The sequence below is a fragment of the Ctenopharyngodon idella genome, chromosome 17 (assembly GCF_019924925.1).
Source record: "Ctenopharyngodon idella isolate HZGC_01 chromosome 17, HZGC01, whole genome shotgun sequence".
Classification (NCBI taxonomy): Eukaryota; Metazoa; Chordata; class Actinopteri; order Cypriniformes; family Xenocyprididae; genus Ctenopharyngodon; species Ctenopharyngodon idella.
In genome coordinates, this window is record NC_067236.1 from 10,634,122 (window position 1) to 10,650,845 (window position 16,724).

General features: G+C 35.5%; 1 protein-coding gene across 3 annotated transcripts; it reads left to right on the forward strand.

Annotated features, from left to right (window-relative positions):
- Positions 1-370: 370 nt before the first annotated feature.
- On the forward strand, positions 371-16,147 carry traf3 (TNF receptor-associated factor 3). 3 transcript variants are annotated; one of them, XM_051869120.1, is made up of 12 exons: positions 371-692; positions 2,587-2,703; positions 7,725-7,981; positions 9,603-9,654; positions 9,825-9,929; positions 10,159-10,323; positions 10,744-10,824; positions 11,307-11,381; positions 12,530-12,622; positions 12,828-12,968; positions 14,226-14,409; positions 14,503-16,147. In XM_051869120.1, the coding sequence occupies exons 3-12, from the start codon at positions 7,728-7,730 to the stop codon at positions 15,072-15,074; spliced, it is 1,722 nt and encodes a 573-aa protein (XP_051725080.1). In that variant the 5' UTR covers positions 371-692; positions 2,587-2,703; positions 7,725-7,727; the 3' UTR covers positions 15,075-16,147. The 3 variants fall into 3 exon arrangements, with proteins under 3 accessions (XP_051725080.1, XP_051725079.1, XP_051725078.1); XM_051869119.1 differs by lacking the exon at positions 2,587-2,703 and adding an exon at positions 5,709-5,949; XM_051869118.1 differs by lacking the exon at positions 2,587-2,703 and having other exon boundaries at positions 374-692.
- The last annotated feature ends 577 nt before the right edge of the window (positions 16,148-16,724 follow it).

A 16,724-nucleotide genomic window follows, 5' to 3' on the forward strand; every position in this document is an offset into this window, starting at 1 on the left:
AAGCCATCAAGATTTTTTTTTGTTTTGTGATATATTATTGTCATGACAATTAAATACATTTTCATCCCCAGTTCTCATTACAAATATTTTTGGGTTGATGGTGGAAAAATAGCTCCTCATTCATATTGTGATTTATTTGTAATTAGATTCCTTCAACTAACTCGATATATCAGGAAATGTAAACAGTAACGTAACAAAAGCATTTTACAGTTCATCGCTTATTAGAAACACGTGGAAAAGAGCTGCTGAAGTGAAAGCGATTCTAATTACGATTTGGCGCCACCCCGCGGCCAGACGCCAGACCACAGCCTGTTCTTTCTCTATGGCGTCCTTTTACAACCAGCTACATTTTTTTTCATGACGGGGATTTCCTGAGGAAGTCAGACCAAGGGGGCTTTCCAGCTAGTAGACTTGATATCAACAGCACTCTGCCACAGTGGCGGCTTCTCTACCTATTCGTGTACCTCAACCGAGCCGTTTTTGGAACATTCCGATGTCAAAATGACCTGTTTTGATCATATGGCCGTTGTTGCCTGTTTGAGAAGCGAGGACGGAGCTGTGGCCGCGTAAATTTGGACGTTGTTGTCTCGGTGTGTCTGTCATATGAGTGGACCATCTGTGGCTCCATTCGTGAAATTCTTCAGAGAAACACGGTTGGATCATCGGACGACATCGTTGATCAACTGATTCATGTAAGTGGATGGCTATTTCATAGATCCACATGTAAAATAACGTGTAGCTCATGTTAGTGAAAGGTAAGATTAGGTAAACCCAAAGTCTATGGGTTCACCTACAGTGATCAAAGTGTGTCCTGCTTTGATCTGAGATGTTCACCTGCTCTCTTAACCGTCTTCAGGACAAATATAGGCTCTTTTGGGCTCCGATTTTTCAAGTTGTGAAACATGTAAAGCTATTAACATGTTAACAGGTTAAATCCTGTACAGCTCCTTTACAAATTCATGGTAGATGAAGATGAGCTCACCTTTGCATGTTATGTGTGTAGTGTACTTTTTACTTTACTTTTATTATGATAATCAATGTGATGAGTTTACAGTTAAGGGTCTATAAATTCCACATATTATGTTTTATACAGGCTTTGTTGTATAGAAAGAGGGTATGGTCTATAAACTTAAACCTATATAACCTTCACACAGTGTGATCTTTTATGTTTTTTTTTCTACTCTTTAATCTTCTGTGGTCTTATTCCTTGGGGGCAATACCTAACTTGCAAAATTCTTGCATGATTTAGGCCTGTACGCTACTGATGGAAAAAACCATGATGGCATACTGTATTCCACTGTTGGATGCAGTTTATGAGACAGAGAATGGGTGTACTGCTGTCTTACATATCATATTTTAATCAGAAAAGATTAGTTTTTATCAGTACATTCCTTTTAAACACAATACTTCTGTACAAATGTAGTATACTAATATTGATTTTTCACAACAAATAGTTTATAAAAAAAAGTATGTCATGTAACCTATATGTAGGTATATATATAATATTTTTTTATATATGCCTTTTTTTTGCACCGTGTTAACAACAAAAAAACATACAAACCTAAAACCAAGTATTTTAATTCTAAAAATAAACATGTATAAATAATGTCAGCTAATAATAACCGTCTATACACTACTGTTCAAATGTTTGGGGTCGGTAAGATTGAAAGAAGTCTCTTAAACTCACCAAGGCTGCATTTATTTGAACAAAAATTGTGAAATATTATTACAGTTTAAAAAAGCTGTATTATATTTTAATATATTTTACAAGCGCATTTATTCCTGTGATGGCAAAGCTGAATTTTCAGCAGCCATTACTGCAGTCTTCAGTGTCACATGATCCTTCAGAAATCATATTCTGATTTGGTGCTCAACAAGCATTTCTTATCATTATCAATATTGAAAACCGTTGTACTGCTTAATTTAACAGGTTAACAGGTAAGTGTTTTTTGTGAAAACCGTGATACTTTTTTCCAGGATTCTTCGAATGGAAAATTCAAGATAACAGCGTTTCTTTTCTAACATTATAAATGTCTTTACTGTCACTTTTGATGAATCCTTGATGAATAAGAGCATTACTTTCTTTAAAAAAACAAAAAAAAAACAAAGAATCGTACTGACCCCAAACTTTTGAACAGCACGCACTGTGTATAAATGTAGATCTTGATTTTAAATTTGTTGTTGTAATTAAGTGGATTATATTTAATGCTAAAAACAAACCAACTTGTATATCGTGCGTTTTGCACTAGTGGATTTTGCTACAAGCTCTGGTTACGTATTGCGACAGTTATGCAAATGTCATATTATTATTACTTTGAAGAATATATTACATTTATCTGTAAATTCAATATTGATTATATTTCAGTATTGAAGTGAAGACCGATAAATTAGGAAAGTGTAAATATCATTCAAAACGATTATCTTTCAATCTCTATTTAAATCCGCTGATGAAAAAAGCCAGTGGACAGAAGCAGTTTGAAAATCTAAAATAGTCCAACATGTGCTGCAGATCAAAACTGAGACTGTTTGAATCCAGCTTAGTTTCACTCTCAGAATAACACAGTAAAGTGTTGTGATACACTACAGGGAGCACACATTTGGGGCTTGATTTCAACAGAAGTTGGAGCAGGCTCTTTTGTGAAAGCAGAAGGTGGCTGAGAAGATGACATAAGCCTAACTTCTTCCTTTGCATTTTCACACAAAGTAAGCCATCACACCTTCATCATATGTTCACATCTGAAATGGTGTTTTATTCCTGTAAATGACCTAAAATAGTCACACATGTCTTCCTCTGGTAAAAGGTCAGGCCAGAAAGAAGAGGTGATATTCCCCTTCTTAGTTCTCTTTCATTTTTGTTATGAGATCTCCTGCAGCACAAATACATTCAAAGAATCCGTATTACCTTGAAGCTTCTCAGCTCTAAACTAACAGTCTGAAATGTATTGTGTTACGCTTTTCACCTGCAGCTCTCTCTGGTATTATGTTCTTTATTACATGGATGCTTGCTTTACTTTAGCATTTCTTAGTCTTGTAATTTTCGTTCTTGGTTTTAAGTGAGGTGTTTAATTTTTAAGATTTTAATTGCATAAACTATAAATGCACTGATTATGCTTTTATCTTTTTAGGGACTCATTAATGTATATTATAGCAATAAAGGAATAGTTCACTCCTCATTTACTCTTTGTCATGTCATTCCGAACCTGAATGACTCCATAAAGTGAAAGTGAAAGGCTACATGGTTCATTCATTGAATGGGATAGAGCAACTTAAACATTCTGCTAAACATCTCATTTTATTTTCCAAATGGTTTGGAACGACTTATGAGGGCGAGTAAATGAATTTTGGGTGAATTATATACTAGGTCACAATTTTTATTTATTTATTTTTTTTACATTTTACATTTTTACATTTATACTACTGTTCAGTAGTTTAGAGGCAGTGAGAGATTAATTCTTTTATTCTGCGAGGACACATTAAATTGATCAAAAGTAACAGTAAAGGCATTTAAATAGAATATTTTAAATAAATTCATTTGAAATTTTCATTTATCAAATAATCCTGAAAAAAAACATCAGGGTTTCCACAAAAATGATAAAACAGCGCAACCGTTTTTAACATTCAAAATGATAATAAATGTTTTGTAATGTCTAATATGCAAATCAGCATATTAGAATGATTTCTGAAGGATCATGTGACACTGAAGACTGGGGTAGTGGCTGCTGAAAATTTGGCTCTGCCTCCACATGAATAAATTACATTTTAAAATAATATTTACAGTTTTTACTGTACTTTCGATCAATTAAATGCAGCCTAAGAGAGGCTACTTTCAAAAACATGAAAACATTTTACTCAATACTTTTACTTTTACTTTTACTTACTACTTTGTTTATACAATTAATTAATCATTTAGTTTCTTTTACATTTGGATAAGGTCACATAATTCCTCACATAAACAACAGTTTATAGCAGCAGCCTACTGACTTTTTTTCTTAATGGGTGTTTGTGTGAGTGTGTGTGTGTGTATTGTCAGGAGTGACAGAGAGGGATGAGGCAGCAAATGGAAAAGCCCCTTAAATATTCCTGGAAATCCCTAGAGAACTGCACGTTCTGGTCAACTACCAGTACATGGATTTTTTTATTTTGCTGAATATCTCTTATGTTTGTTTGCGTAGTTGAGTATTTTTCTTTCTCAGAGTTTGTGGATTATTTCAGGGACAGTTTGATCCTTAGTTGTAGGTGGTTTTATTTTTGACCTCAGCACAGTGCAGCATGAGACACGCGAGATAAAGATAGGGAAGTACCTGTAGCTTAAGTAAAACAGAAACAAATTCCAGGACAAGATCCACTAAACTTTCAAACAAAACTAGTTTGGAATATTTGCTTTTGTTTTCATGGGTGACTCTAAATATTTTTTATTTTCACTCACAGTCTGTCCAGTAAGGATAGAACTGGAATAAGTTGAGCTATCGTTGTAAGTTTACAAAGGCATGTTGAGCCATGTAGCTTGTTTGTGAAACACCCGTCACTAAGGCTGTAACGTGTTGTATACGTCAGATGGGATTTAACATTTCTTGCTGAGAGTGTGAATAGTTTGATGGGTGTGTCTGTGTGAGCATCCCACATGACTGTCCAAACATGGCTGTCATCTTCCTCCCAAAAGCCATTTATCTGGGCAAACATTTAATCATTTGAAGAACACGTGAGTGTTTTTAATGGTTTTCAGCATGTTGCTATATGGTCTCTAGCATATTCTGGGTGTTTTCTGGTAGATTATTATTGGAAAAATTATAATCATGATTATTTTGGTCAATACTGAGATAATGATTATCTAACATCATTACCCATTGACTCTGGAAACATCATTAATTTATTGTCCTTTTAAAAAAAAAAATTGATTTGATTATGTTGTGTTGGTGTGTGTGTATGTGTGTGTATATATATAATATATATATATATATATATATATATATATATATATGTGTGTATATATATATATATATATATATATATGTGTATGTATAACTTCTATTGCACATCTACAGTGCACTACTAATTATTTGATGTAACTTTTTATTTTATTTTTATATATTGCATTAATGATTAGTGTGTCTATATATATATATATATATATATATATATATATATATATACTTTTTCAGTATATATACAGATTATAAAGTAGTATGTTTGGTCTTTTAGGGAGGGACAAAGTGTGCGCCACTGTAAAGGAGAAACTAGTGCAGAATTTATAACAGAAGACCAAAGTTGGTGCATCATTGCAAAAAGGAATGTCGATTTGTAGATTTATGGAATTTTTCAGCCATTTTGTTTTTCACCAGGCGTCAATCATGAAGCTGATTGGTTAGTAAAATAGTAGCACACCTCTCTTCAGTAGTCCTCACAATTTTAGTTACTATCTTTGTCCGTAGTACAGTCTTTGCAGAATGAATTACACTCTGAAGTTTGCTACTTGGTGCTAGTAGTTTATTCAGAACTATAATATGCCTTGCAAACAATAACAACAATAATGTTTTGTCATCAAGAACAGTTGTTTTTCACTGGGTGCTTGGCTGAACTGTTTTGTCTGATCTATGACTGAGCTCTAATTTTCCAATTTAAAATATTTGTTTACGAGGTTTACTTACAGTACATTCATAAAAAATGCAGCATAAATAGCTATAATTTCTGTTTCCTTTTGTGTCGGAAAGTCTCTGTTCTGGAGAAGAGGCATGTGCGGTGGGGACCAGTCACTCTTGTGGAATAACTGTGGTGTCCTCTGCTTAAAGGAATTCTAGCAGCGTTCAGCAACGGAGCCGGGACCTTCCTGCATGTGTGGTTAATGTGTAGCTGGCTCACAGGGGAGATATTATTAGAGCTAGCGAGCTATGCCTGTTATGAAGGGATTTCCCAGCCTGAGAGCTGCCGGTCAGGAGCTGTTGATGTGGCAATGTAAGCACAATGTTAAAGCATCGCCTCAATGGCAGGCATTAGCATATGAAAATGTAAGAGGAGATGACTAACTTCTATCTGTCTAACCTCGGCTGGAGATGTGAAACAGGCAGAGAGGCAAAAGTCAAGCTGTTGTGATGTCTTACGGCATTTAAGAGGTTAATAGTTCCGACGATGCCTTCGTCATTTACTCGCAGTCAAGATGATTCAGTCACGGCTTACTTTGCCGTCATTCTATTCGTAAGCAATTATGAAATGACAATGCTGACATCATTTTAGAATAATTTGTTTGTGTGTGTGTGTGTGTGTGTCAGATTGGAAGATTCAGAAAGAATACTGCTTTGTATTGTGTTGTTGGATAGACAAATCTGCGTTTAAAAAAATAATTGATAATTATTTATAGAATAAATGATAAAACAATGGAAAAAAAATATATATTTTATGTACTCTGCCATTCAATGTAAGATTTTTTTTTTTTTTTTTTTAAAAGAAGTTTCTTATGCTCACCAAAGCTGCATTTATTTTACAAAAATTGCAATAAAAAGTTTATATATATATAAGAAAGATATATTTCAATAATGTTTCCCAGACAATACAGAATTCCTGACAGCTTCAATCTGGAGAAGAAATGAATTTTTATATATATATATAAGTATGTATGTATATATACTATTTTCAACATTGATAATAATAAATGTTTCTTCAGCAGCCATTGCTCCAGTCTTCAGTGTTACATTATTTTTCAGAAATCATTCTAATATGCTGTTTTGGTGCTGAAGAAACTTTTATTATTATCAATGTTGAAAATAGTTTTGCTGATTAATATTTTTCTGAAAACAGTGATCATTTTTTAAAATAATTTTTTACTGATAATTTTGATTAATTCCACACATCTTCGCTGAATAAAATTATTATTATTATTATTATATATATTTAAAAAAAAAAAAAAAAACAACTCTACTGATCCCAAACTTTAGTGTTTATATTCCAAAGAAAACTGGAGGTATATTTGGAGTTCCTATTAATGCTGGGCCTGCTTTTTAAGTAAATTTAGCTTTGTCTGCAATGCTAATTTTAAGCATTAACATAAGCACGTTTCATATCCATAGCTAATGTAATGAACTATGTCGGTGGTTCTTCTACAAGGACACCTGTATGAGCTTAAGAGGAACTGACTCATTCATCCACTAAAATCACCTTGGGACCAGTAAAAGTAATTACAAGAGTCAAGTTAGACAACTGAAAGTCAAGCATCATTTGTTTGCAGATGTCTCTTGGCTTGATATATTGCTGACATTTTAAGTGCATCTTTAATTGTCCAAAATGCTTTTGGGGGCCTCAGGTAGTCACACCTTAAATCCATCAAACTCTTCTGATTCAATAAGGTCGAAAAAGTATTACTACTAAACACTTAACAGCACTTGTGTTCTTGAAACAATGGCAAGGAGGCAGCCACAAATTGGTGTTTGACAAGAGGGTCTGGACCCAATCAGACAACAGCCTATTCTGTTTTACTTTCAATAATGTTTCCCAGACAATACAGAATTCCTGACAGCTTTAATCTGGACAAGAAATGAATTTAATGTGCCAAAGATGACAGTAGACTATCATTCTTTTGTCTGTTAGTATGCTAATGAGAATACGTAGTAAATCTGTTTTCATATTTTGGAAATCATTGTGAACTTTTTTTGTAACTAAGATATTCAGCATTTCAATTTTCTCATGTATATGTCATGGGTGTAAAGTACAACCCTAATCTGTCTGTTTCTCTTCAGGTCATGTCCGCAGGGCGTAATGTGGAACAGCAGATTGCCCTGCAGCAGCGTCCGCCATCTCTTGCTATGTCCTCCATGGCCCAGCGGCCCAGGCCCGAGCCGGGCTTCTTGCCCATCCATGGAGGCTTCAGGGACCGCTTTGTCACGACACCTGAGCCGAAGTATTGCTGCGAGGCCTGCAGGCTAGTGCTCTGTATACCGCGGCAAACTGAGTGTGGACATCGCTTCTGCGAGAGCTGCATCACAGACCTGCTCAGGTGGGCAAGGGTTCATTAGTGAGGTTTATTACATATGCTGTAAGAATAAGAAAGCTATCACAAGCCAAGGAATAAGCTGAGCAATTTCAGATATTTTATTTTCAACATACTGTTCCAACATACTTCCTATTCAGATAGTGCCCGTATATTCTTTAGCCTGGATTGCATTTACACCTTCTATTTCAGTGTGTCTCGAACAATAGAGATAGCACTAACCTGCACAAAATGGAAAATGCCGCTTTCTTTTTACATTGGAGTTTGTTTTTTCCAAAACATTTCTGTCAGTTATTCTAGATGCCAGTAGGGATTAAAAAGAAAAACGAGGAAAAAATAAAGTTTCAAAGTGTTTTAAATAGGCTGAGAGGAAGTTTTTTTTTTTTTTTGGAAGAGAAACAAGATATTATAAGTGTAGTTCAGTAGAAGAATCCTTGAGAGGTCATGTGACAAATCAGATGCCAAAATTGCAAGGTTATTTTTACATAGTGTGAGCAGAATAAAAAAACCCATGTGACCATAATCCATCCCTTACCTCCTCCAAATGTTGTTTCAGTAATTCGAATCTGACCACAATGTGTACTGGGTGCATTTACCTCCTGGCTTTTATTATGGTAAAGTAATGTTCGATTGTGATCCGATCACTGAAAATGCATGTTAATACCAGTTGTACAGTGGGCCAGTTTTGTAAATATGATCTTAATCAGGGGATCTCCACCAGAAAACTTTCAAAATGACTTAAAATGATTTAAAATAAGACAAAACAAGCATAAAATTAAGCTAAAAAAAAAAGGTATTACTTATTTTAGTTCACCCCATCAACAACTGTTTTTTTTCTTTGAAGAACCAGTGTTTCTGTGGCATTGAAAAACCTGAATAGATGAGGTAGCCTAGTTTTTAAAGTGTAGTTTTTAGACCCGCGAGTCATATAAATTAATAAAATTATAAAACTCCATGTGCATTTTTATAATGAATATCCATTTGTCTGGTTATGCTCTAGTTGTTATAAAAAAAAATCTTAAGCTTAAAGGGTTAGTTTACCCAAAAATGAAAATTCTGTCATTAATTACTCCCCCTCACGTCATTCCAAACCCTCTTCAGAACACAATTCAAGATATTTTTTATGAAATCTCAGAGCTTTCTGTCCCTTCATTGACAGCAACTTTGACACTTCAAAAAGTTCATAAAGAGATCGTAAAACTAATCCATGTAAATTGAGTGGTTTAAAATGGACTAAACCGCTCAATACATATGGATTAGTTTTACAATCTCTTTATGAACTTTTGAAACGTCAAAGTCACATAGCTGTCTATGGAGGGACAGAAAGCTCTCAGATTTCATTAAATCTTCATTTGTTTTCTGAAGATGAACGTCATGAGGGTGAGTAATTAATGACAAAATTTTCATTTTTGGGTGAACTAACCCTTTAATCCTTATCCAGTAAATCACAAACAACTGGAAAGTCATGGGACGAATATCGTAGTGGACAATGAAAAAGGTTTAGAAACACTGATCTAAATAGTATTTGGGAAATGATCTTAGGGTATTCCCAGTATTTCTATTTCTGAATGTAAGGTGAACCACGGATACAATTTGCTTACATTTGAATCTGATTTATTTTTTTTAGTAAGCCTAACCCAGTGTGTCCAGCTGATCTAGAACCACTCTTTGAAGATAAGGTAAGAAAGTGAAGCTAAAACCTACGAGGACACACCCACTCTATTACATATTAAATCTCACTCCCACTGCTCCAAGTGAAAGTAGTGTGGGCCATATAACAGGCAGCACTCAACACATCTCTCTTATACAGGCCCTGTAATGGATGTTTGTTTGTTTCATTTGATGTCAGATATTCCGGGATGTTTGCTGCAATAGGGAAATTATGGCTCTGAAGGTCTACTGCCGAAGTGAGAAAAATGGATGTAAAGAACAAATGAGTTTACAGCGGGTCATGGTAAGTCATATGATTCTTAGACACAATAGTCTACATATCGTATGGTAAATTCCTCCCGACTAGAATCTGCCTTGAGCGCAGAGAAATGTGAGCCTAGACTTTTTACAAGTGTGGGAATGAGGAGTGTAGTTTTATTTATAGTTTAAATGCCATGTATTTTATGTTTAAGTAGAGACTTTTAGGCAAAGTTAGGCCACAGAATTTAGATTTGTCTCTCTCTTTTTAACAGGACCACTTGGAAGTTTGTCCGTACTTTGAGGTGCCGTGCCCCTTGGGAAAGTGTAAGGAGAAGATGATGAGGAAAGACATGCCCGAGCACTTGAGCCGCAAATGCAAACACAGAGAGATCACCTGTGAATTCTGCAATCATAAGATGGCCCTCACTGAGTTACAGGTAACGCACATTGCCCAAAATCCCCCAGTTCCCATAAAAAGGACCTGAAATCAAATGGAAAGTACTTAAAAATTCATAAGATCTTTTTTCAGTTGTCATTGAGTTTTTTTCCTTGATTGGAATTAGTGGACATCTCAGTTCCTCTATGAGAAGTATTCCCCTTGTGTTCTGTCATTAATGTCCCATGACCTTTAAGTTTCACATTTGTACAAGGAACTTAGGGGAATCTCCCGTTATGTTGACTGTCATTTAGAGAATGATTGGTCTGTGTTTTCACTTCAAGAATGCCTGGTTAATCCTGTCATTATTACTCCACACACTAACAGTTTTTTAATCACAAGAATCTCGAACTTTGAAAGTGTGCAGTATACAGTATACATTTTTAGTGCATTTCATTCTAACAGTCGTCTCTCTTTGCAGAAACACAAAGAAACAGTCTGTCCTGCATTTCCTGTAGCATGCCCTAATCACTGCTCGTTTTCTTCCATTCTAAGAAGTGAGGTAGGCTTGGAGTGCAATGAGCATTACTTTTGATTTACTAACGTGTGTGTGTGTGTGTGTGTGTGTGTGTGTGTGTTTGCTTTTAAAAGCATGAAGAATTATGGTAACACTTTACAGTAAGGTCTCAATTGTTAACATTAGTTAATGTATAACTAAAATGATCTAATAATGAACAATACATTTTTTACAGCATTTTTTTTCAGCTTTTGTTAATGTTAGTTCATGAAAATGTTTATAGTCATGTTAGTTCCCAGTGCATTAACTAAAGTTAACAAATACAACTTTTGATCTTAAAAATATGTTAACATTAGTTAAGATTAATAAATGCTGTAGAAGTGTTGTCCATTGTTAGTTTATGTTAAGTAATGTAGTTAACTAATGAAACATTATTGTAATGTGTTACCAAAATTATTTGAATTGTAAATTAATGGTAAAGGCAGATGAATCGTGATATATTTATGAAATGAATTTGTTTCCTATAGTTGTCCAGTCACCAGCATGACTGTCCAAAGGCCCAGGTGACCTGCTCCTTCATTCGCTTCGGTTGCACCTATAAGGTGACTTTCAGTTTGTTACTTGACCAGATATTGATTTAAAGGACTTTTGAAATGTACTAACATTAGCAGTATTGTAGTACTTTAATTTTGATAAAAATTGAATTTGCTTCTAAATGTAATAAATATATGTACATTGTACATTTAACAAATCAACGTAAAATTAAAATATAGAATAAAATAAGAATTTAATATGCATTGCATATGACAGTATATTATTATTGTTATTATGTTGTTATAATTTAAAGGGTTAGTTCACTCAAAAATGAAATTTCTGTCATTAAGTAAGTACTCATCCTCATGTCGTTCCAAACCCGTAAGACCTTCGTTCATCTTGGAAACACAAATTAAGGTATTTTTGATGAAATCCAAGAGTTTTTTTATCTCCAATAGAAAGCAATGTAATTATTCAAGGTCCAGGAAAGTAGTAAAAACATTGTTAAAATTGTTAACGTGACTAAAGTGGTTCAACCTTAATGTTATGAAGTGACGAGAATACTTTTTGCATGCAAAAACAAAACAAAAATAACGACTTTATTCAGCAATATCTTCTCTCCCCTGTCTGTCTTCTATGCTGTTTACGTCCAACGTTTCCAGGTCCTACGTCAGAAAGTCGACTCAGTATTGGCCGATGCTGTTCATGTGAGCAGCACAATGCACGTGTGATGCTGGTGCAGGAGCCGGCCAATAATGAGCCGCCGTTCTGACATACAACCTGAAAGCGCTGAATGTAAACAGCATATGAGAATGACACAGAAGAGAAGATATTGTTGAATAAAGTCGTTATTTTTGTTTTGTTTTTGCGCACAAAAAGCTTCATTTGTTTTTGCTTCATAACATTAAAGTTGAACCACTGTAGTCACGTTGACAATTTTAACGATGTTTTTACTGCTTTTCTGGACCTTGAATTACAGTAATTACGCTGCTTTCTATAGGAGATTAAAAAACCTCTCGGATTTCATCAAAAATATCTTAATTTGTGTTCCGAAGATGAACAAAGGTCTTACGGGTGTGGAACGACATGACAGAATGTTCATTTTTGAACAATCAAAATCAGATCATTTTTTTAAATCAGATATTGTGCATGTTGTAGTTTAAATTTCTTTTTCTTCACAGCCTAGACTAATAATATGGTTCTAATTATTTTAAAGGGGCTGAATCAAGAGATGAGGGAACATGAGACCAGTTTTGCCTCCGAGCACTTGAGAATGATGGCAGTCAGGAACACCACACTAGAGGCCAAGGTATAACAATCAACGCAGATTTCATAAACTTTATATTAAGTGAGATTATATTTATAGTTACAGTGTTTAACATATTAGAAACAAGAGACAGTTTTCTTTTAATATCAGTTTCCGGTGTGAAAATGAATATGATTTTTTCCTGTTCATATTTCCACCATGCATGTAGTCAAACCAAACATGTACACTGATTAATCTCTCTGTGTAGGTCGAGGACGTTAAGAGCGAGCTGATGGAGCGTTATAAAGTTCTGCCCAGCCTCAGCAGTCGTCTTGCAGAGGTAGAAACACAGTATGAAGAGATGAGAGAAAAGAACAGGCAGCTGGAACAGAAGCTAGTCAGCATGCAGGTGAGAGCTGTCACAAAGTAGTGGTTTTATTTTCTTTTGAGTCATTTGGAGAAGATAAAAATAACTTCCACTTTGTATAAAGTGACGTATGTCTGCTGTACTGTGCAATACTTCTGTCTAACACATGCTTTTCGAATTCAATGCGTTTGCTTTGTAACATGACTTCTACAGTGGGTTCAAAGTCTGAGACCACACTGAAAATATGGGATTCAAAATGTAATTTAAACCAGGCAATAATTAAAAATTAAAGAAACATTATAAATAAAAAAACATTTAAGATTTCCGTCAATAATCAAATTATTGTCAATATATGACATTTACCATGTTTTATACAAATTGTTTTCAAGATCGATAATAATAAATATTTCTTGAGCACTATATCAGTATATTAGAATGATTTATGAAGGATCATGTGACACTGAAGACTGGAGTAATGGCTGCTGAAAATTCAGTTTTCCCTTCACAGAAATAAATGACATTTTAAAATATATGAAAATGGAAAACATTACAATACAACCCCAAACTTTTGAATGGCAGTGTATGTACTATACAATGTATTAAATATGTATACATTGTAGTTGGGTTAAAATAAGCACATTAAATGGTTAGTTCATCAAAAAATGAAAATTCTGTCATTAATTACTCACCCTCATGTCGTTCCACACCTGTATGACCTTCATTCATCTTCGGAACACAAATTAAGATATTTTTGATGAAATCCGAGAGCTCTATGACTCCTCAATAGACAATAATTTAACAACCACTGTCAAGGTCCAGAAAGGTACTAAATACATCGTTAAAATAGTCCATGTGTAACAGCATAAGATAATGACATAGAAGAGAAGATATTGTTGAATAAAGTCGTTATTTTTGTTTTGTTTTTGCGCACAAAAAGTATTCTCGTTACTTCTTAACATTAAGGTTGAACCACTGTAGTCACATCGACTATTTTAACGATGTCTTTAGTACCTTTCTGGACCTTGACAATTGCTGTCTATGGAGCAGTCAAAGCTCTCGGATTTCATCAAAAATATCTTAATTTGTGTTCCGAAGATAAACGAAGGTCTTAGGGGTGTGGAACGGCATGAGGGTGACTAATTAATGACAGAATTTTCATTTTTGGGTGAACTAACCCTTTAAGATTTATGACTTCTACTAAAAATATCTTAAAGTACCAGAGACCCAGCTATGAAATAGTAGAACCTGTGATGAAAGCACCTTCTTTAAACAGTTCTCCATATGCGTTTATGTGTGTAGATGTTGATGAGCGCTCACTCAGAGAAACTGCTTGAGGTTGAGATGGAGCTGCGGGAGCTTCGTCCTCTGCGAGCTATAAGGGAGGAGGTGGAGGCTCTGAGAGGGTCTGTGGAGAGCATGCGTTCAGTTGTATCTTCTCTCGACGCCGGTCGCGTTGGTTCCGGTTCCGGTTCTCACACCCTGGGTAAGAAAATGTTATATGTGCCTACATTTTTTATCACAGTATATTGTACAACATTCATGATTACTGATAAACACTTTTCGATACTGTCACCAGGCACCTTAGAGCAGCAGCTCTCACGTCACGATGACATGATGAGTGTCCATGACATCCGGCTGGCAGAGATGGACCTGAAGCTGCAGGTGCTAGAGACGGCCAGCTTCAATGGTACACTCATTTGGAAGATCCGTGACTACAAAAGGCGGAAACAGGAAGCCGTGGCCTCCAAAACCCTCTCGCTCTACAGCCAGCCCTTCTACACGGGCTATTTCGGCTATAAGATGTGTGCCCGCGTTTATCTCAATGGGGATGGAATGGGTAAAGGTACACATCTATCGCTCTTCTTCGTGGTCATGCGCGGGGAATATGATGCCTTGCTGCCTTGGCCATTTAAACAGAAAGTAACGTTAATGCTAATGGACCAGGGGCCGGCACGGAAACACTTAGGTGATGCCTTCAAACCGGACCCACATAGCAGTAGCTTTCGCCGGCCCACTGGGGAAATGAACATCGCCTCAGGCTGTCCGCTCTTCGTGGCTCAGACTGTCCTGGAGAACGGAACCTACATCAAAGACGATACCATCTTCATCAAAGTGACTGTAGACACCTCTGACCTCCCAGACCCCTGAATTCAACTTCATTGGGTTCAGCTAATATCAAGTCACACAGCCCTCCCAGCCAAGACTTCACTTGAGAGAGGAAGAACCCAGGACCGGTTTGGATTTGTAACAGTCCGAGCCGTCAGCTTGTGCTCGTGCGTTGGTGCACTCTTCGTGAAGCAACAGTGCCTTGCTTGGCCTTTTAGTTACGGCCTTTAAGAGGAGGTTTGAGTAGATGAAATCTCCCATGTCAACCACATATAAGATGCAGTGAAGAGTAATACGTCAACTCTAATCAAGCAAGAGAATGTTCATGTCTCTGGATCTACGGAACAAGGAGAAATGGAAGCCAATGATGTGTTGGTTGACTAACATCCAGCCCAAAGTGAAACAAAAAGCTTTTTACACTCATCATCGTGTTAGCCTTCAGTAAGAATGAATGCGTTTGAGGCTAATAGTCATCTCTCAAATTGTTTTTTAAGTCTGCAAGGTAACCCTTCATGTTTGGTAATCATGACAAGTTTAGTATTTGGTGGGTTTTTTTTTTTTTTTTTTTTTTGGTGGTTTTGTACAATATGCAAATAAGTACTTGAGCTGACATCTGTTGTGTTGTGGTGGTATGTTGAGAACAGTTGATATGAAGAGGAGTTTTGTGATTAGAAAGTCTTGTTTGTGCGGGCAGGGGTGGACGTGTTTCTGTGTAGTAGATATAAAGGACCTGACTATGAAGCATTCATGAAGGACTACATTGGCACTAAACAGTGACCCTGCAAGGGTTCCATTGTCAAAAAGCAAAACCTCAGTTTTTATGCATGTAAAACCTATTCTTACATGACTTAACCTTCCCTGCGTTTACCACTTTGACACATTATTTTTTGTAATGTTCTAATTAATAGATGCTATGCATCAGAATCTATTGTCCTTTTGTGTTTTGTATTTTATTTTTTAAAACAGTCTGAAATGCCTTTATGCCTCCAGCCATGCTGCCAGAGACACATACAATAATCCAGATCATTTTTCATGGTAGGGATGGTTTTTGCACAAGTATTGTTTGAATGTGTAATATATGTATAAATATATCAATATAAAATTGTTGAAAAACATTCTGAATTCTGTTGTTATGGATGTGTCAAGCTGAGATACAACTGAAACTTACCTCACTATGCAATTAAGCAAATCTCTTTCTAGAAATTGTATCAGTTTCAAAGGGTTTTTCTTCTAAATTCATACAATTGCACAAAATATGTTTGTTTTTTTTTGTTTTGTTTTTTAATGAAGTCTTATAACAGGTCAAGTTAGTGGGTTGCAATGGTGGAAAATCAACTGATGACACCACACCAATAAGAAAATTATCAGGTTCTACATGAGAGGTCTAAGCAATAATTTACATTTGACTAATGACATTAAGAAACGTATTATTATTATTTAGACCCATCCTAGCTGACAAATTAGGTTCAACAACCGGGCCGCATAAACCACGCCCGTTTGACAAGTAATCCTCGCCAAAACCTTTTTATTTTTATTAAGGGGCATGTGGTATTTTTGTAACATTACACGTGTTCTCTATTTATTTTAAATCCATAGAATAAAATATTTTACGAAATATATACAATTTTAGATAACAGATTTTTAAAACATGAGTTCACTGCAGGCGCGTTCACATTTTAAATATCTTGGGCA